General features: G+C 41.7%; 1 protein-coding gene across 2 annotated transcripts in view; it reads right to left on the minus strand.

The window, feature by feature from the left end:
* Nucleotides 1–22,843, minus strand: part of TRAPPC8 (trafficking protein particle complex subunit 8) — a 128,988-nt gene that overhangs the window by 45,962 nt on the left and 60,183 nt on the right. For both annotated transcript variants that reach the window (XM_077492613.1, XM_077492614.1), the window contains 4 exons: nucleotides 18,657–18,762; nucleotides 16,440–16,571; nucleotides 9,753–9,977; nucleotides 8,198–8,306 (listed from right to left, as the gene is read on the minus strand). In XM_077492613.1, coding sequence (XP_077348739.1) covers nucleotides 8,198–8,306; nucleotides 9,753–9,977; nucleotides 16,440–16,571; nucleotides 18,657–18,762 — 572 coding nt within the window. The remainder of the gene's footprint in view (nucleotides 1–8,197; nucleotides 8,307–9,752; nucleotides 9,978–16,439; nucleotides 16,572–18,656; nucleotides 18,763–22,843) is intronic.

Consider the following 22,843-nt stretch of genomic DNA (forward strand, 5'->3'; position numbering starts at 1 on the left):
CACTGAGAGCCAAGTGATCGAACATTGCCAAAGGCTCGGTTCTCACAGCTCCCAGAGTGAAGAGCTGCTGACTGTCAATCAGCAGCTCTCTGTTCTGCTCCTCCCCGCTCACTTGAAAGCTGAGCTGTGGCGGGGTGGGGAGCGGCCATCTCAGGCTCTCATTGCAGCTTGCTGAAAGGCTAAGATGGGCATCAGTCCAGGCACCTGGCAGATCAAGACTTTGTCGTGATGACATGGTGCCTGGACTTATTCCTGTGACAACCACAGAGAGCGGGCTTCAGTCCACTCTCTGCTGAGAAAGGGTCACAGGAGTGCAAAACCTAAAATTGCACTCCTGTGATCCATAGGAAAAGACCAGCCAAACGAGCATAGGCTGGACTTCTCCATTACTATCTAAAGTCTCTATCTCACATGTGCACACATACTAGGGTCAATTAACCTACCAGCATGTCTGCGGAGTGTAGGAGGATACCTACACAAGCGCGGGGAGAATATGTTAACTCCATGCAGACACTGTTCTGATCAGGATACAAACTGGGGACTCCAGTGCTGTAAGGCAATAGTGCTAACCCCTAAGCCCCTATTCTTTAAAAAAAAATATTCCTATTTATGCTTAAAAGACGTCCATAATGTTTAAGCCCATGAGTACAAATGTTATCTATCTGGAGGAAGTTTTCACACCCTTAGGAGCTCTCAATAGGTCATGTTGTGGGGGTTTCGAGCAAGGATAAGAGCAGTGGTCACTAAAAGGACATTACAATCCCCCAGAGCAAGTTGAAGAAATATAAAAAAAAAACAAAAACAAAAAAAAAACACTTGACTGTTGGGGGAACTCGACAACTACATTTGAGAAACCCTGCCCTAAGTAAAAAATGGCCGCCCTTATAAACTCTTTATGAATAAACTGTTAATATAAAGTGATAAATATGTGAGGGGGGAGAGAACAATCTTCCAATACACCATTCATTTTAACCAGCAATTCTACTGGAATAAATATCACAAGCAACAAGCAGAACTAGTTATACGTTCTGTTTTCTAAAAGAGTATCTCCACCTTTGTTGAGGAAAAAAAAAATCCATTCTAGATGATAAATGTATATCAAGGATTTTAACAAACTTTGTAGCAGATTCCTACCCATTTTTGTTTTTAGGAAAAAGCTGCATGTTCCAATATGTCCTTGGAAATTTAGTTTCTGATTGGGAATATCTGTGTTCAATCTAATCAGCTGATGTACTTGCAGTCTTCCAATGAGAAAAGTTGCACCTGTCTACATCCCTTTAGAAGTATATAACCCACATGAAGAATCTCAGCAAAAATCTAATTCCTATGGCAAAGGATGCATAAAATTTAACTTGCATCTTAGTGCAGACTACTGGAAAAATCAGTTACACAAGCAGGAATTGTCTACAGAAGGCTTCCAGATTGCCATGTTGCATTTAATTTTACAGAAAAGGCCATATGCTGCAGTATGTAGGAAAGATAATTTTAATAATATGAAAGTACAATATTGCTTGCGTACATACTGTATACGCTAATTTGTTTTTATTTGTACCATTTAAGCACCCCTCATTGCAAACAAGCTCTTTTGCCAGGATGGAGGTGGTCTGACAAGGACCTATTTATTAAAAATGACAAACGTTCAAATCTCAGTCTAGACAGAGGATGGTCTAATATGCCAGCTTGATCCAGTTATATCAGGTCAGCAATTAGAACATGTTATCAAAATGGCCTAATCAATGTACAGAGTTATTATGCAACAACCATCTACCTCGCCCCACAGATAAGAGACCAAAAATGTCCAGACTTTGCAACAGTCATGTGTATGAGGGCTGTCTGAGGTAGATTTAGCAGCAGAGTCAGAGATTTGAGAGCAGATTTTTAGAGACAGCCATGAAGTAAATTAGGGCTGCAACTAACGATTATTTTCATAATCGATTAGTTGGCCGATTATTGTTTCGATTAGTCGATTAATCTGTTAACATATAAAAAAAAAGTGGGTCAAATTGACGTTCACAGTGACAGGAAAATTTGGAAATAGAAAACTTTAGTCAAATTAATTTTCAGACAGTGTATGTGGTTTTCGTTCAGAAATGACATTCATTTTAAAAACAGAATGTTAAAAACAAGTGAAAATTTCAAACAAAATTCTTTCATTCAGCGAATGTACAAATGTTTTTCTCCTGAATATTCTCATCTGAAAATTGATCCGTGTGACCAGCATAAGGCTCGGTACACACCTATGCAGTTTGCTTTTGATCTGTTTCTGCAGTGCCTTTTGCTGTGCGTTTTGATTTTGTACACGTGATTTTACTGCAATTTGCATTTTTGCATTTTTTTTTGGACAGATTAAAAAACACAAATTGCTGCAAAAACACATTACATGCTTTTCTGCAGCTTCGCCATTGAAGTATACGGAACCAATAAAGAACCATTTTGCATTAAAAGTCCCTGACCCTTTCAGATGTGAACGTGTCCCATAGGAAACCACATACTGTATTTATCGGCGTATAACACACACTTTTTCCCCCTTAAAATCGGGGGAAAGTCGTGGGTGTGCGTTATACGCTGATCCCCACTGTCTGTGAGCTGAAAAGAGCCGAAAAAGACCGAGCGCCGCCGAAAAAGACCGAGCCGACTGCTCGGCTTCGCTCGCAGTCCAGCCTCCGTGCTGTTTCTGGAGTGAGCGCTGCCGAAAAAGACAGAGCCGACTGTACTGTGTACTCGGCTCGGCTCGCAGTCCCGCCCAGACTGGCATTAGACTGGGCGGGACTGCGAGCCGAGCCGAGTACACAGTACAGTCGGCTCGGTCTTTTTCGGCGGCGCTCGCACGGTCTGTCTTGGCGGAGGGAAATTTAAACGTGGGCAAGGCTGAAAATGGCGCTGTGCAAGCTGAAAATGACACTGGGCAAGCCTGTAAACCACGCTGGGAGAGGTGCAAATGATGCTGGGCAAGCTGCAAATGACAATGATCATTCTGCAATGATGGACAAGGCTGCAGATGCACACTGATAAGGCTGCATTGATGGGCATTTAAATGTAAGGTTTTTTTTCCCTTAAACTTCCCTCCTAAAACTTTTTTTCCTTAAAATGCCCTCCTAAACTTGGGGTGCGTGTTATACTCCGATAAATACGGTAAATGAAATGTAGTGTATTTCTGAAAAAAGCACCAATAAACATATAGATGTGAACCAGGCCCAAGACATTTAGTAACATAATGGGGTTAAAAAAAACAAAAATAAGGCCTTTATAGTAGAAAAACAGATGATCACTACTGTAAGGGGTTCATTTTTATTTTACTGTTGAACAGTGAGAGTAATATTTATAGTAGAGATTATTTGTTCTTTTTGTACTATAAAGGGCTCCTTTTAGTTTTTTTTTAACCCCATTAGGTTACTGGCCGATTAATCGATTATGAAAATAATGAATCGATCATTAAATTAATTGATTACTATCGATTAATCGATTGGTTGTTTCAGCCCTAAAGTAAATATGTCATGATAGAACATTCTAGGTTGCCATCACTGACCTCGCTTTCGAAAATTCGAATTGCTTGATTGTCATGCTAAAACTTTGGCTTTAACACTTTTTGTGCCATATAGACCCCTATCACATGGGCATGTCAGTGAAAAAAATTCATGGTTGAGGAGCGTTTTAAAATACACCTCAACTGCCGGTCAAAACCCAGCAATGCCTGCCAGCAGGGCCCATCCATATTGCTGTCGTTACGATTCTGTGCTTTGCAGTGGAGTAAAAAAGTAGGGCTATACTGCCTGCCAATGCCCCCCACAAAAGTCGCTGTGGCCAGTCTCCAACTGTGTCCAATGAATCCAATTGTGGTTCAATAAAGCAGGATTCCAGTTTGAAATCCCTCTTCAAACAGGCATTTTAGGGGGCAGCATATCCCCTCCCGATTGCCCGTTAAAGACTGGTCAGCTGTAGCTGACAATGCGATCCACCATGGATTGCGATTCACAGCTATGCCAATTTGAAAGGACCCCAATTCAGAACAAATGCGAAGAAACATTCTATCACATATGTATCTCATATTTCTCATCACAGGTGTACTATATTTTTTATTAAGGAAAACATCCACGCATATTGAACTGTTATAGTACGACTAGCCACTGCTTTTCATTTATGTTACTTGGGTAAAGGGAATGTGATCGTTTGTTAGACTTCACGCTGCATTTCTGCTTTGCTAGTTGCACTCTTAAAGTGTATAAAGGTGTCCATTTATGAAACTGTGAACAGCAGTGATCCCAAAAGATCACGGCTGATCTCAGCTCATAAACGGTTTATGAAATAGAGATGATTGGGGAGAACATGTTCTCCGCCAATGATCTCTGCACACAGAGAATGCGTCACTGTCTGACACAGAAACAGCCAGTTTATGAAGCTGCGATCTCAGCGCTTCACTAACGATCTGTGTCAGAATCCACACTCTCTTAGTCACCAGCTCAGAGCTGGTGAATCGGGAAGTGAAGAGAGAATCCTGGGAGAAGGAGGAAGATTACTAACTTCCTTTCAACCTCGATCAGACCCCCCCCCCCCCCAAGACAGTAACCATTTTCACTTGGCATATTTATGTGTGCGCGCACACACACACACACACACACACACACACACACACACACACACACACACACACACACACTCTATCTCACAAAAGTGAGTACACCTCTCACATTTTTGTAAATATTTTATTATATCTTTTGATGTGACAACACTGAAGAAATGACACTTTGCTACAATGTAAAGTAGTGAGTGTACAGCTTGTATAACAGTGTAAAGACCCTGGAATTCAGCTGCAGCACAGTGGCCAAGACCACACAGAGGTTTAACAGGACAGGTTCCACACAGTACAGGCCTCACCATGGTCGACCAAAGAAGTTGAGTGCACATGCTCAGCATCACATCCAGAGGATGTCTTTGGGAAATAGAGGTATGAGTGCTGCCAGCATTGCCGCAGAGATTAAAGGGGTAGGGGGTCAGCCTGTCAGTGCACAAACCATACGCTGCACACTGCATCGAATTGGTCTGCATGGCTGTCATCCCAGAAGGAAGCCTCTTCTAAAGATGATGCACAAGAAAGCCCGCAAACAGTTTGCCAACATGTACTGTAACATACTGAAGCAAAGCATTATGCCCTTCGTTAGAAGACTGGGCCGCAGGGCAGTATTCCAACATAACGATCACAAGCACACCTCCAAGAGGACCACTGCTTAGCTAAAGAAGCTGAGGGTAAAGGTGATGGACTGGCCAAGCATGTCTCCAGACCTAAACCCTATTGAGCATCTGTGGGGCATCCTCAAAGGGAAGGTGGAGGAGTGCAAGGTCTTTAACATCCACCAGCTCCATGGTGTCATCATGGAGAGTGGAAGAGGCCTCCAGTGGCAACCTATGCAGCTCAGGTGAACTCCATAATGGTGGCCAAACGAAATATTGATACTTTGGGCCGAAGTTGGACATTTCACTTAGGGATGTACTCACTGTTGTTGCCACCGGTTAGACATTAATGGCTGTGTGTTGAGTTATACTTTACATTGTAGTAAAGTGTAATTTCTTCAGTGTTGTCACGTGACAATATATAATAAGATATTTGCAAAAAAAAAAAAAGGGGTGTACTCATTTTTGTGAAATACTGTATATAATATATAGATATATATATATTTTTATGTAGGGGGACTATTTATTTTATTATGTAGGTGAACTATTTCTTTTTTTTTTAACATGAGGTGGGACATCTGTCATGTACTGAGCAGTGATAATTTATCACTGCTTAATAAAAAAAATGGACACCTCTGTTTCGGTGAATTTCTGGTACTGTAATCACGTTATGCCCAAGAGATTACAGTAACAGGGGGGCGTTCTCTTTGTAGATCACTTCACTTCATAAAAGGAGAAGCGATCTACACCGCTTCATAAGCTGATCTCCTCTATGAATGCCAGAGAATGGAGCAGTGGATATTTTCCACTGCCTCATAAAATGGACACCAAAGTGTTTTGCAGAAATTTATAAAATAACATTTACAATATACTGTATGTATGTATGTATATATATATATATATATATATATATATATATATATATATATATATATATATATATATATATATATATATATATATATATATATGCACAAAAGAAACAGGTCAACCTTTTGTTACTTTGTCTCTCCGTAAAGAATTCCAGTGATGTACATGGAGAAAAATATAACGCCTACGCACGTTATGCTTTTCATTATGCAATCTTCACAAAATGAATTACCAAATTACTGCATCCTTGACACACAAGTATTAGAACATGTAGCAGAATGAATGATGGACATATGGCTACATTGTGATGCTAATGGTGCAAAGGCATACATGAACATTTTTCACACAAGGTGGTATACCGTATGATTAGTTTCTACCTTCTGTAAAAAAAATTCTGACACTGTAGTAAACAAAGTAATAAAAATGAAGAATAAGAAAACCCAAAAAAAAAACAAAAAAACACATCATTACTTTATTTATTTATATATATATATATATATATATATATATATATATATATATAAAAAAGTCAGTAAGGCAAGCCATTAACCATTTTTTTCCCTTCAACCACAGAGATTGATGGGGGAATCCCCCCAGCTGTGCTATTGTATTCGGACAGCGAAAGGTTCCCCATCTAACAGAAAACACCTGACAGGCTGGTTGTACTGAAGTTGATTGGTGGATCGAGCATGGTACAACCAGCCTGCCTATACATGCTGAATCGGCAGACCGATGTATGGTTTTGACCACTGATCATGGTTGCAATGCTAAGCCAAAGTCCTCTGGGGACCTGTGAACCTGACCATGCACTATACAGTAAAAAGATCTCCCCAAATCTCAAGCTGTCATTGTTCCTTTGCTCTGTGGCTAGCCAGGTGTAAAGTCCAGGAAGGAACCTATTCCAGCTCCATGTAGATACTCCACTTTAAACAATGCACTGCACCATGATGTCAAAAAGCCAACAAGTTTATTGATGGTCAACACATACTGCACCCTTCTGACTTAGGCCTGCCCCTCTCCCCCTACGGTGGATGGATGCAGTATGTGCTTTGTAACAATAAACCTGTCGAATTCATGTGACATCATTGGTGTGCAGCCCATTGTTTGAAGCTGAATGCACTATACACAGTCAACGATAACGCACATCCCTTATATAAAAATTAAAGAAGTGTCCTATTACTGAAGTCATTATTTTGCATTTGTGTGCACCAATTTCTTAAAACTTTTGAGGCTCGTTTACTTTTCTTTTTTTTCCCCTCTTTTCTTTTTGTTATGTTGTGCATTTTTTTGTGAAAAACCCAATAAATATACCTTTAAAAAAATAAATAAAATTAAAGCATGCCCAATTCCAATCCTAAAGTCAATCTATGCATATATTCAACATGTACTATTTCCAGCAGCACTTTGTTTATGGGTAAGGGCGAGTCCATTCAATTCAAAAGTATGGCGGATAGTCCGGCGGACTTAGTACGCCATATTAGTCCGCTGAAAAAGTGCAGTGTGTGGGCAGTAGCTCGTTTGGAAAGTCCGGCGGACAGTCCGCCAGACTAAGTCCGCCGGATAGTCTGCTACGTGTGTACGCGGCATTAGAGAACCCTTTGTTTCTATATTTCCCAACTGTTTACAGCAGACATTTAAAACTCTTTCTAATGCTTTGCTTGAGCTTGCAATTGTAAGGGAATGTGACAGAATATATTCACATTAGAGACAAGCATCTTAAATGCGTTGATTTTCATCACTGTGCTACAAAAGACAAGGGTAATGCTTCCAATATGTCTATACAGCATATTGGAAGCATTTTAGGAGGACTTAATTTTGCTCTTCTTTGAATCAGGAAATGGTTAAAATGGCCATCTACAGTTACAAAAAAAGCCTGTCAATCACTTGATAAAATCAATCACAAACCTGAGTCAACACTTGACAAGCGCAAGCAAGTGCTAATACCACCTACACCTACTGTGTGCATGAACAAATAAAACGAATCTACTAAATTACTGATGCCATGCTTTCAATAGGTTAGATATTGACAAAGTAGGGGGTGCCTGTATACTGAGATATTTTTAAAGTACTGAATGATTTCATTGCCTTTTAATAGATTTGTCTCCACAGTGACTCATTGTCTTCCTCAAAGAGATGTCCTTCAGCATCAGTATATACTAACCTTCAGCAGGCCGCCTATCGTGACCAAAAAAAACACGCGTGTCAGAGCTATTGATATATGGCAGCGGGAGTTGGGGTAAAGGACTTTCAGGAGATTGTTGACATACATTCTGGAAAAAAAAAAAAAAAAAAAAAAAACACAAATCATACATCAGAAAAAGAAACCTACAAAAAAAATACTACAATACAAACATTTCTGGTAAAACACTTTCAAAGACATCAAGGCCTTATGCACACGGGATGTTTTTTTCAGCAGCTCCTAGGAGCGTCTGGATGTTCTTTTTCTTTTTGCCTCTAAACGCCCCGGACGTGTGTTCATGCACATAAAGGCTTTTAGAGGAGTTTACTGGCAGAGTCATTTAGAGGCAGAAAAACGCATGTTAACGCTAGGCACGTTTAGCACTTGAGAATGAACTAATTTCAGTGGCCAGAATAATTATGGGCAATGAAATCAACACCCAAGCACTTGACACCTGTAAATGCTCCTAACGCATTACACTTTTCCCAGTATCAGGCTGCTGCCAGGAGGAAAGACTTTTAGGAGCGTTTGAAAACATCCTGTTCGCACGAGGCCTTAAATAGACACTTTCAGCTTGCCCATGTAAGGCAAAACAGCATAACCTTAAAAATGGCAGAAATTATTTTATGAAGATAAGTCACAATCAACAGGTCTCTTGCACAATGCAGCTTGAAAAAGCTCAGTACAGCTTTTTTTTCTTCTACAGATCTAAAATGCAGCCCATCATTTGCAATGTGCGTGTACACACAGGCGCATAAACAAGCACTGCGTATTCTTGAGTAAAAAAATAAAAATAAAAAAAAATAGAAAGCATTCCAAGGCAGTATTTTAATCAAATACAAGAAAATGTGCGCATATGGACATAAATATTAATTAACTGTGCCTAGGTATGTATTGTGCACGTGAATGTGCAAATATGTTCATAAATATGTGCAAATACATGTAAAACAAATGCCTAAAATGACATCCAGAAATGCTGAACATCAGTACCGTGTGCAAGAAGACAGTTTTTTTTTTTTTTGCCCCTCAAACTTTCACTTCTGTTGCTGTATTTTTACAAGGAAATTATTTAAAAGGATAGCTAAAGCCAAAAACAAAAATGTAATATTTTGCAACTTACACATCCTTAAACGTGGTGGCTGCTTTGGTTTTCAATTTAAGTAAACTTTTTGCAAGTACAGAAAAATACCCGTTGACCTTGCCAGATATTGACTATGCTTGTAAATTCCTGTGCACTGAACTGATGTCCATACAAATTACTTGTGTTTCCAGCTATCTTCTGAGATCTAAAAAACACCTCATCTCTATGCAATGAAAAGTGAGAGTGGCTACAATAACATCATTCCAGCTGCATTGATAGAGTGCAGTGAGAGTGTTGTCCACTCAGAAAATAAGAAATGTTACTGGCAGGGTAACCAGGTAAATATAATTTAAAAAATCCTGAAAAACATAAAACGAATGCAGCCACCACATTAAAGGACTAATAAGCTACAATATATTACGATTTTGAAAAATAAAAAATAAAACTGGCATTTACCTTATACACATACAGATACTCCCGAAGAAAAGCCCCTTGTTGCAATGCGGGCTGCTTGCTATCATTAATCAAAATATGCCTGAAAGCAGAGACTGCATTGTCCAACTGGCGCAGTGTGACCGACTGACGACCAATGGTAAAGTTGATGTGGTCCTCCGCTAACGACCAACCTTTCCCTTTGTACACTTGCATTGCCTGACAATAACATCGCAGGGCGTGCTTTTTCTAAAGGAAAGCAGTAATGCCTATTTTACTCCAAACAGCAGAATATATACATATGCATGTAAAGAAACACAAATACAATTCCTTCATAGAACAAGAGGAAACCAAATAAGAACAAAAAGGTGCAAATAGAATAAGTCTGAAGCGTAAAAAAAAACGATGCTCCTCATTGCAATTGCTGTATTCCTTTTATATAAGGATTTTTTTTACATTTTCAATTGCAGTTTCCTTTAGGGTTAATTAAGGAAGCGTGCATATCTTATGTAATGTACACAAAGACTCCCCCAAGCTCTACCGCACAATTGTACAGTAATGAGCTGAATATCGGTGCTCGGGCTTGTTGTGTCCCATGAACATCAAAAAAGCAAGAAAAGCCAGCGATTGCTTCTTCTTACAATTCTTTATTAGGCACTAACAGCAGTGCTATATTAATAGTAACGGGTTTCAGCCAGAGCCTTCCTCATAGCATCTTGCATATCTTATACCTGATGGACCTGCTGTGGAAGTGAAAATTTGTAGTAGGCAGTGCTACTACAATGATCGTCACAATCTTCTGGGTCCTCTGCTGAACAGGCGGTCACTCGCTCGGCACTGCCGCATCTCGCAAAACACATCAAAAAATTAGTCAACAGAAGGAATTCTCTGATTGGAAGAGGTGCAAAAGAGCAGTGACTTTACGGTTTCCACCTTGTCCAATCAGACAATGTCTGTATTCATTGAAAAAAAATAAATACAAGATGCTTTGTCAATGGCGAGAAAGCAATTCTTTGTGGTCACAGATTCCAGAAGACTCTAGGCCCCACTAATACCTTATGTTTGTGTAAGATCAAAAAGGATTCTTTACAGCAGGGGTAGGAAACCTTTCCAAGGTTGAGATATAACTGGACAACGTAGAGGAAATGCAGTGTCCTTTAAAAAACAAAACTATCAAACACACACACACACCACCATCCCCACTACTGTAGTAGTGTCCTCTGCCCATCTGTCCCCCCTGTAATGTATCCTGCCCCCTTCATATTAACCCCCACTGTACTGTCCGCTGCCCCTCTGCGCCCCCATTTCAGTGTCGTCTGCCCCTCCACATAATTCCCCTCCTACTGTAGACTCCTCTACCCCCTTCCCCTAGACAAGTGTCCTCTGCCCCCATCACATCATCCTTCCTACCCCCACACTGTAGTGTCCTCAGCACCTTCGCCCCCCCCCCGCGGCCCAGTCTCACGAAGGAAGGGGATCACGCGCTGCTTCAGTATGGACAGTACATGTTGGCATTCATGGTTCCCTCACTGTAGCTCCCCATTGCCAGGAACACTCACGCAGCCTCAGACCATGACACTCCCACCACCATGCTTGACTGTAGGCAAGACACACTTGTCTTTGTACTCCTCACCTGGTTGCTGCCACACACGCTTGACACCATCTGAACCAAATAAGTTTATTTTGGTCTCATCAGACCACAGAACATGGTTTCAGTAATCCATGTCCTTAGTCTGCTTGTCTTCAGTAAAGTGTTTGCAGACTTTTTTGTGCATCACCTTTAGAAGAGGCTTCCTTCTGGGACCACAGCCACGCAAACCAATTTAATGCAGAGTGCAGTGTATGGTTTGAGCACTGACAGGCTGATCGCCCACCCCTTTAACCTCTGCAGCAATGCTGGCAGCACTCATATGTCTATTTCCCAAAGACTACCTCTGGATATGATGCTGAGCATGTGCACTCAACTTCTTTGGTCGATCATGGCGAGGCCTGTTCCAAGAGGAACCTGTTCTGTTAAACCGCTGTATGGTATTGGCCACCATGCTGCAGCTCAGATTCAGGGTCTTGGCAATCTTCTTATAGCCTAGGCCATCTTTATGTAGAGCAACATTTTTTTCAGCTGCTCGGAGAGTTCTTTGCCATGAGGTGCCATGTTGAACTTCCAGTGACCAGTAAGAGTGTGAGCGCGATAACACCAAATTTAACACACCTGCTCCCCATTCACACCTGAGACCTTGTAAAATAAATGAGTCACATGACATCGGGGAGGGAAAATGGCTAACTGGGCCCAATTTGGACATTTTCACTTAATGGTGTACTCACTTTTGTTGCCAGCGGTTTAGACATTAATGGCTGTGTGTTGAGTTATTTTGAGGGGACAGCAAATTTACACTGTTATTCAAGCTGTACACTCACTACTTTACATTGTAGCAAAGTGTCATTTCTTCAGTGTTGTCACAATGAAAGATAGAATAAAAATAAAAAAAGATATAATAAAATATTTACAAAAATGGGGTGTACTCACTTTTGTGAGATACTGTATACCCAGTGAAGTGAACAGCCTCAAATGATACACAGAGATGAAACAAATCCTCTTACATAAGTTTTACATATACATCTGCTATTATCTTTATATACCGTTTAGAAAGTGCATGGCCTTTTATAATTTTCTCTTCGCGATTCACCTGTGGGTGCAGATTCTTGCCATATACTGAGACAGACAATTGGGGGGGGGGGGCACACAAACTACCCCCCATAGAAAAGAGGAGGAGGAGGAAAAATTTACCAAGTAATTCTTCAACGAGCGACAGCTGGATTTATCAAAAAATGTATAATTCTTTGTTGAAAAAAATCCACAAACACCGAAAGCAAGTAAAACTCCACCACATACAGTAAAAATAGACAACGTTGTCTAAGGACAAGTTTGTGAGTTTCTTCTTGCTCTGTCACGAGAAACTCAAGTCACAAGTGAAACGCATGAGCATGATGCCATCACGCTCCCTGCAATGAGGGCACAGATCCCCTACTAGCAGACATCCCCCCCCCTCCGTATTCCCTGGGAGCTTTGAAAAGAGACAGGAGTACTATAGTTATATGCAGGTACCACGACGCTAAACATTAACGGTACTGGATGCCTATGAGACACATGGAGTAACGGATAGAATTTTTATGCTCTCCTCTGTGGTTCCCATCCTCCCGGGAATGGGTGGAATGTCGGTCTGACTGCCTTGATGCTGTAGATGAGGTGGATATTGGGAGACCGTGAGCTGTATTGATTCCTTTTTCCTGACTGGGAAGTGTATACACACACTCACCTACCCCCTAGAGATCCAATAACCTGCCCCATCTCTAACCGACAACCTGGACATTTACTGCATACCCTTCTACCTGGGGGAACCCTGAATACTCGTGTCGTATCCATCTATGCTTGATTTACACTTATAGGAAACCGTACTTCAATTTCATCATTCATTTTCAGTTTGCCCTACCAGGGGGTTAGATATTTGAAGTGCTCTTAAATATCGTATATCTAACTCAGTTGAGGAAAGGATAAATGCTCAAGGTGTGGTATCTTTGAGATATTGAGCAAACTGCTCTGAGATTACATCCGTCCATGTCCTCACTGGGAGTTTTTTATGAGGATGAGTGATTTATGATATTTGTGAGGAGTGTGTGTCTGCTTGTGGTGGCCATCTGTGTCCTTAGACAACATTGTCTATTTTTAATGTACGTGGTGGGTTTGCTATATACACATTTTTACTAGCTTTCAGTGTTTATGTGGATTTTTTTCAATAAGGAATTACCGTATTTATCAGAGTATAACACGCACCTTAATTTTAAGAGGGAAGTTTCGGGGAAAAAAACTTAAAATTATAAATAAAGAATTTTGAAGCAAAATAAGGGTCAGTGCCCAACAATGCAGCATTATCAGTGCCCATCTGCAGCCTCGCCATTGCCCATCATTGCAGCCTGATCAGTGCCCATCTGCAGCCTTGCCCATCATTGCAGCATGATCAGTGCGACATCTGCAGCCTTGCCCATCATTGCAGCACGATCAGTGCCCATCTGCAGCCTTGCCCATCATTGCAGCACGATCAGTGCCCATCTGCAGCCTTGTCCCTCTTTGCAACATGGTCAGTGGGCATCTGTGGCTTTGTTATAGCCGAAATAGACAGAGCCGAATCTCCTGTGTACTCGGCTCACAGTCCCGGCTCCTATGATGGACATAACAGAGGTCCAATGATGGGACGTCAATTCTAGGAGGCAGGAGACTGGGAGCGGAGCAGAGTACACAGGAGATTTGGCTCTGTCTATTTCGGCGGTGCTCGTGCCCTCCATCCCCTGAGGCAGCTTTTCTGCATATAACATGCACACGCGATTTTCCCCTGATTTTAAGGGGGAAAAAGCGTGCATTATAAGCCGATAAATATGGTATATATTTTTTGATAAACCGACTGTTCCTAGTTGAAGAATTACTAGGGAAATGTTTCCTCCTCCCCTCTTTTCTGTATACTTACCCCAATTCAGAGGAACACACCTCAAGTCTTTAATTTTTGAGGTGACGCTATGCAATGACTATATGAGGAATTGTTAAAATTCAGTTACCTTTTCCAATCGAGCTTGATTTAGGTGTAGCCGTAGTGTCACTTTATCTCTGTTGAGATATATGTGCCCAGCTCAAATTTCATGTATGGGGTTTACATCCACTTTAATCCTCCAAAACCAGTGTCTCTCTCCACAGGGTTTTTCCCCAAATCTCTCCTCAGTGCAGGAGATGTCTCAACCAGGAGGGCACTTACTTACATATCTTTTGGCCCTGCCTGGTTTTGCAACCATTTTGGTAACAGGTGTGCAACCTGGTCTACAAAGGCCCCATACACACTATTAGATTTTCTACAGGTTTTTTTGTTCAGGTCAAACCTTAATGTCGCATACACATGGTCGGACTTTCTGACGGGAAATGGTCGATGTGAGCTTGTTGTAGGAAAGTCTGACCCAGTGTATGCTCCATCGAACATTTGCTGTCGGAATTTTCGGCCACAAACGTTTGAGAGCAGGTTTTCAAATTTTCCAACAACTTCACTTGTTGTCGGAAAGTTCAATCGTGTGTACACAAGTCCGTCACACAAAAGCTCTGGCATGCTCGGAATCAAGCAGAAGGAGCCCCACTGGCTATTGAACTTCCTTTTTCTCAGCTCGTCGTACGTCACCACATTCTTTACTCTCTGAATTTTCAACCACATTTGTGTGACTGTGTGTATGAAAGACAAGTTTGAGCCAACATCCTTCAGAAAAAAATCCACGGTTTTGTCGTCAGATATTCCAATCACGTGTACGAGGCATTAAGAGTTTCAATTTGTATGCAATCAGGCAGGCCTTTTCACAACACTGTTTTGTTATGTATATTTTATATGTGAAGTGAACGCATTTTCTGTGTGTGCAGCAGCCAGGTGGGGGGGGGGGGGGGGGGGGGGTAGTTTTTTTGGTATAGCATTTAACACACATATATCACTACTTAGTGATTTAGGTTATTATTTGCGCTGATAGAAATTTGTTATATTCTTTGCACTACATGGTTTTGGTAAATTTGAAGACAAAAATCTGCAGAAAATCTAATAGTGTGTATGGGGTCTAATGGACATTCAGTGGGGTGATTACCCAGCGGCCTACTTGTTACATCTGGCTCCAATGTCATCCAAATGATAAAAATGCTGTCACAGCATCCACCTACTCAATGCAGGCAAGGGCTGTATTCCGCTATTTTCGTGGCTGATGATCCCACCACCTACGGGGTTTGGCTCCATAAAATTTTTATAATTTAGGAGAATTTGGTGTCTGCCAATCACAGAAAATAACAATTTCGCAATACTTGGTTTGCTTATATCTTCTCTGCAAGCTATTCCGCCGACCTAGCTCATTGAGCTCTTATTTGGATACTGTACTCTGGCCCAGGGGAGTGGGGGGGGGGGGACTCTGGCCTCTGTTTACCGTGCAGTTGTGATGCTGGAGGTTCTTCTGGTAGGCCCTGTCCCTTAACAATACCACCAACCTTCCATCCCACATCCCATTTTTTTTGCTCCCCCAGAATAGACCAACTCCAGCACTATATGGCAGCGACTATGGTAGAGATGGGAGGCCCTGCTCTCTTTTATGCACCCAATAGCATATCATCCATGACATTTGCATCTGTTGACACTTACTGGGGCAACCCCCCATTAGTTACTGATCTGCTACCATCTCAAATGAGTTGTGTATATATTATTCTACATTTTATGGTTCCTGTTTATGCTCTTTTTACATGCATATTTATGCCTATGCTGTAGACGCCGACCTTTTCGGCTCATATATTCTTTTACTTAACTTACCACAGAAAAGGTTTTGTTTTGTTCTGGATAGACACACAGACAAAAACAAAACACATTTATAATAAAGTGGATAGGGATTAGAAATGATCAAAATCTTTTCATGGCTGCTCATGCCTTCATGTCCTAAATAAAACTGTTCCCCTCTGTTTGCAATCATGCTGTCACAGGGACAGGAAGTGAGAAGAAATCTTGCAAACAGAGTCACAGACAGAAATACAAATCTCCAAAATTTTAACTGTTAATCCCTTTTTAAAAACTAAACATAAAAATGGTTTGACAAATTAAACAATGCTGCATATTTTCATTTTTTTTTTTCTGTAAAATCGGAAAATTGAGATGTACTCACCTGGCCTGCTTTACTAAAACGATGTCCTGCTAGTATCATATGGAAAGCAAACTTTCTCACCATAGGACTCTTCATGTTAATGAAGCAATGAGCAGCTTGTTCAAGAAGTAGTGCACTCCGCAAATCCGAGTCCTGTGGCCAAAAAAGTGTTACTGTTAACATGTTACTGCTATTGAAAAATACCAATCAACCGGAAACACACACACACACACACACACACACACACAAAAATAAGGATCTGCAATGTCTTTATGTTCATACGAAGGCCCCTTTCACACTTTTCGGATGAAATACGGACATACATGCATCCCTATGGGATTAGCGGGTGTCTGCAGATGAACATCCGATGACACCCGATATCATCTGTCCCCACTATGGTCCGATTCAGCAGACGGGAGGAAAATCCTATTTTTCTAACCGTCTGCAGAGTGGATTGGATGAACACGGACAGACGGTCCGTGTTCATCTGATCCGCCCCCATAGGGGAGAGCGGAGATCTGACAGGACGGTCCCTGCACAGTGTGCAGGGACCGACCTGTCATCCGCCGGCTCAGCGGGGATCAACGGAGTGATCCCTGCTGAGCAAGCGGATGTTCACGGGGCGGATCATCACGGATCCGTCCCACGTGAAAGGACCCTTAGGATAAGGAGAGAGCTTTTTCAAATACATTTTGTTACTTTTCTTCATTATTTAGTAGGCATAACTTTCATACATAATGCTACATTAACATAAACTAAACATTAAGACCACTTTTACACCTAGACTGCCCCGCGTTCACGGTAAAGCGCCGCTCATTTTAGCAGCGCTTAACCGGCACTGCAGAGGCGCTTTGCGGGTGGGAGAGGGGTGCTTTTAACATCAAAGAAGGGGTTAACAGCACACATGTTGCGGTGCTGCCAAAGCGCTTTTCAGGCACTTCACCTTCATTTCAATGGGCAGGGCGTTTTGGGAGCGGTGGATGCATTTGCTCTCAAACCGCCCCAAAGAGGCTGCCTGCGGGAGTTTTTTTTCCCCGTCCCGCAAGCGCATCACCCCAGTGTGAAAGCACTTGGGCTTGAGAGGCACTTTTCAGGCACTATTTTTAGAGCCAAACGCCTGAAAAGCGCCTCAGTGTGAAAAGAAGGTAAAGCTAAACTTCAACTTTCTTTTCATTAGAACTGAATGGACCGATGCGTGTTGGGTGGGCGTAGCCATGCATTTTCTGTGCGAGTTGCATGCATGAGTGCCCTCTTAGCAAGCGGCGGGGGGGGGGGGGGGGGTTCTGGGGGCTGCTCTCTACAAAGTCAATACACAGAGTAGGTAAGTATAACATGTTTGTTATAAAAAAAAAAAATTGGCTTTAGAATTACTTTAGTTTCCTGACATGTTCCACTTTCTGCTTGTTCCATAGTCACTGCAGAGAGGAATGAAGTGTGGGCGGTGATAACACAAATCCAATCCTCCCCCATTCCCCACCCACACGAAGGCCCAGAAACATCCACAGTAACCCTTAGGCCTGCCCACATCAACTCTGACAGCTGGTACAAGTGACTCCCATAGCCCACCCTGAAGCTACAGAGGCTCAGAGGATCATGGGACATGCAGTATCAGGACTGGCAAAGGAAGGAATCCAGAAGTCAGAGAACTTCAGCCAAGAGGAGGGACCACAGACACAGAAACCTGGGGTATACAGTTAAAGGAGGTATGTTACACACAAACTGACACTGGGGTTGTGATTCATTTACATGCACAATGCATCTGTTGTCTTGGGGAGGAAAAATGGAAATTCTTCTTTAAAGTGGAAGTAAACCCTCCTATCGTTTTTCAGCCATGGAAGCTGCCATTTTTGACCCTGTTTAATCTACAACTGCCATGGTGCTGCACATGTGATCAGTTATGACACCAGCCATTGGATGGTTTGACAGTTTGACAGAGCACAACCAACGTGCAGTTAGCATTCCCGGCATGCCAGGAATGTAACAAGTTTTTTGAAACTGTTAAATTGATGGGTTTACTTCCACTTAAAGAGATTGTAACGTTTTTTTGTTATTTAAATAATAAACAGGTTTATACTTACCTGCTCTGTACAATTGTATTACACAGAGTGGCCTCTTCTGGGCCCCCCCCTGCAAGTGATCTGGGCTCCCTCCTTTTCTGTGTCTGCCATCTAATAGAAAGCTGCCTGTTTTTTTCAGTTTATATCTACTTTAACAGAATTGAATAAAACATTTACATACCTCACTTGTAAGACGAATTAGGAGGGCAGCAGATTCTGAATACTTTCCTTGGCTTTTTAAAATTTCAGCACTTAGTAAGACACATCTTTCTGCCAGAACCATACTCCTAAAGTAAAAGGAAATATTTAATTTTAGTAATTCACAAAACAAGCTGTAAAAACTTGATTGACTAGATTTGTTTGTATTTCTGAAATGGAATATACAAAGCACAAGCAAATATTACAGACCCTTTTGCCATTGGGGCCACCAACTAAGACAGCAAAAAATCACTTATGACAATACAAATATGTGCAAGCTAGTAGTAGTTAGCCACGCACAACTTGCAGGGATGTTCCTATCGCCTGATGCCCGGGACATGCAGTTCCGGGTGCCAGGCAAGACTTTTTATTTTATTTTACATTTAGCCCTGCTGCAGGTGAACAAGGTTTAGAGTTGATGGTTGGCTCACCTGCAAAAGTGAGCCGAGCAGCTTTTACAAGCAGCAGGAGGGGACGTCCCCCCGGCTGATCATACAGGCGGAACTGGAAACAGGAAGAGGTGAGCATACCTCACCTCTGTTTTTTCCGGGGCGATTTTTAAAAATGGAACGCATTTGGTAAAACCGATCTTGGTGTAATTACCGTATTTATCGGCGTAAAACACACGCCGGCGTATAACTCGCACCCCAAGTTTAGGAGGGAATTTTAAGGAAAAAAAAAAAAAACACTTACATTTAAAGCGGGATTCCACCCTAAAGTGGAACCTCCACTGATCGGATCCCTCCCCCCCTCCGGTGTCACAACTGACACCTTTCAGGGGGGAGGGGGGTGGAGATAGCTGTCAAAGACAGGTATTTTCACCCACTTCCGGGCATAGACTCCCGTGGGAGTCTACGCTATTTCCTGCCCTGCCGCGCTGTCTGCTGGGACACACACGGGTCCCAGTGACAGCGCGGAGACTTCCTATTGCGCGGCTCGCGCATGCGCAGTAGGGAACCGGGAAGTGAAGCCGATTCGCTTCACTTCCTGATTCCCTCACCCAGAATGGTGACTACAGCAGCCGAGAGCCGAGCGATCGATCGGCCTCGGCATCGCTGGAACCCGGGACAGGTGAGTGTCCATTTATTAAAAGTCAGCAGCTGTAGTATTTATAGCTGCTGGCTTTTAATATTTTTTTTTTTTTGGTGGAATCCCTCTTTAAATGCCCATCAATGCCGCCTTATCAGTGTCCATCTGAAGCCTTGTCAGTGTCATTTGCAGCCTTGTCATGCAGCCTGTCCGTCATTGCAGTCTTGTGCATCGTTGTCAGCCTTTTTGTGATAATGTCAGCTTTTATTTTTAAAAATGGCGCTACTGAGATGTCCTGTGTATCTCGGCGGCGCCCGGTAGGTCTCGGCCACCTTCGGCCGAAAGCCGCCCAGAGCCCAAAAATCGCGGAGGATCTGCATATAACACCCGTGATTTTCCCCTGATTTTAAGGGGAAAAAAGTGCGTGTTATACGCCGATAAATATGGTAAATGCTTTTAAGGGCAGAAGAGGAATCTGGGGTCTTATTCTTATTGACCCCATCGCTCTCTATAAAAAGTACCTGTCACTGCCTATTGCTGTCACAAGGGATGTTTACATTCCTTGTAACAGCAATAAAAGTTATCAAAAAAAATAAAAAATTTAAATGACAGTGTAAACTTATGTGAGGTATCACCACGAAGGTCAGACCATGGGCATTAATTGCAGCAATAGACCACCTCTGTAAATCTAAAAAGTGGTAACCTGTAAGGGCTTTAAAGGGTTTCCAACAGACTGTAAAATTTAAGTTGTTTGTTGCCGTTGCGTGTGCAATTTCAAAGCGTGACATGTTTGGTGTCAATTTACTCTGTATAACATGTTTTATATTTTAGCAAAGAATTGGGTCATGTATTGTGTTTTTCTGCATTAAAACTCAAAAAAACTTATTTTTTCCCCAAAAAAGTTGCATTTGAAAAAACAAATGCTGTGTGACATAAAAAATTGCAACACCTACCAATTTATGTTCTAGGGCAGCCTTTCTCAACCTTTTCAACACAGAGGAACCCTTAAAATAGTTCTCCAGCCTCTGCTAAAAAATTGAAATCTACAACTTGAGATACATTAGTGTGATGGTCAGTGGAAAGAATGGTCCTTACACTTGTTGTCATTGGGAAGAATTACCTCCTTACAGATAACTAAAAAGATCAATGGTGTTGGTGGGAACTTATCCGAGAGGCAGAAATGGCCCAATGCTGAAGGAACCCCTAGCAACCTCTGGAGGAACCCTGGTTGAGAATCACTGTTCTAGGGCCTCCGATTTAAAAAAAATAAAATGTTTGGGGTTCTAAGAAATTTTCTAGCAAAAAATAAATCAAAGTTGAAGTCGCCGTAAAGAGCCAGGCATTCATAAAAGCACATTTGCCTAATAAAAATTTTTCCTGGATGTTAAAAATGAAGGGTTATTTTTTATTTTTTTTTAAATAGATTGTAATGAGGGACAAGTAGATTGGGACCCTGGTTTAGTCCCTTGGACAAGTCAATTTTTTTATTTTTATTTTTTTAATTCCACACCCCTGAACTTGGCTTGTCCAGTAATGGTGAAGATATCTGCTTCTAGTTCAAGCAATTTCCCTTGGATTTTGTGTATCAGAACATACCACAGCATTTATAGACACACAGGTAACTCAGTAACCCTTATGCGAACACCATATTAATGTTTTTATTCCCTTTTACTTTCCTGGCTCCCTCCAAAACTGAGGGCTAAGCAGCTTGTTCCCGAAAGAAGGCCCTCAGATTTCATGCTCCCTAGGACAACTGCCCTTACTGTCTGTCTCATTCACAATTTAGATCAAAGTTCTGAGTTGATTACACTCGATTGACAGTGAGAATTAAAATTGTTTTTCCCTCCTCAAACACTTGCTATTTACCTTAATCAATATGTTTGCCTTAGAAATGCTTTGAGGTGATTAAGGACTTTCCACATTCTAGATTGATCACTTACTCCCTCAAATTAGCTCTCCCGTGCTGTCTGTAATTCCCCTGCATAATCCTGACAAACTTTAGGTAAAGCACGTAAAGCCTACATGTGGCCTGTGCCAAGATTTTTACCTATATACATATCCAACCATCTGTAGGGTGGGGGATGAGATCTTGATTGTACCCTGCAAAAAATATTCTACTCCATAAGCATATACTTTTGCTCAAACTCTTATATTGTTGGTCACAAACCCTTCGTGCCCAACTAAATACCCAAGCACTACTCTGGTTGTTGCATATAAATATAGGGAAAAGCTGTGGGTTAAATCAAGGAGACTCTGTAAGGCCCCTTTCACATGGGGAGGACTCTTCCAGGAGTCCACCTGTTCCGTAGGGAATCTGTCCGTTGATCCCTGCCGAGCAAGCACATGGGCTCAACTTATGCAGAGAGGAGGGGGTAGATATAATTATATTCTTACAAGCTTGTATTTAAATATACAAATCAGGGAGTGAAGATATAATGCTATTTTTACAAGATTGTATTTAAATATACAAATCAATACATTTTTAAATAACCATATGGCCAGTGAAGGCTCAAAACACTCACCCATGGGCAATACCATTTTGTTCTAAAAGGGACTGGTATTTGTAATCAGCTTGTGACATTCCACAGACGTGACTTCACTGGCACACAAAGTATAAAGAACTCAAGCATTGCTCTCTTTCAATCCTATCCTATCCCAGAAGTAAAAAAAAATTCAGATACTAATTTACAAACTACAATACCCAGTAGGTTGTTAAGGGCCCTTTCACACCAGTGGACCGATCGGGTCTGCCTGTCCGTTTTTCAGATGGACCCGATCAGACCCCCTATTGTTCTCTATGGAGCGGCGGATGCCAGCGGTGCAATCCGGCCAACTAAAAACAGACAGATGGGGATATGTCTGCCACCCATCTGGCAGATTGGATGAAAATCTGCATAACGGAGCAGACACCCGCCTAACCAGCGGGAATCAGTGGAGAGATCCCCGCTGAGCAGGTGGATCCACTTGGATGGATTTCACCCCATGTGATTGGGGCCTAAGGTATTTACAATGGATAAAAAAAAAAGTCTACACGTCCCTGTTAAAACTTCAGATTTCGGTGATGTAGAAAGAAGAAGAACTTTTTCCATTTTAATGTGACCTATAAACTGTACAACTCAATTGAAAAACAAAATTGAAATC

Source organism: Lithobates pipiens, unplaced genomic scaffold, assembly GCF_037356315.1.
Source record: "Lithobates pipiens isolate NorthernLeopardFrog02 unplaced genomic scaffold, aLitPip1_a1.2 Scaffold_19, whole genome shotgun sequence".
In the NCBI taxonomy this organism is placed as follows: Eukaryota; Metazoa; Chordata; class Amphibia; order Anura; family Ranidae; genus Lithobates; species Lithobates pipiens.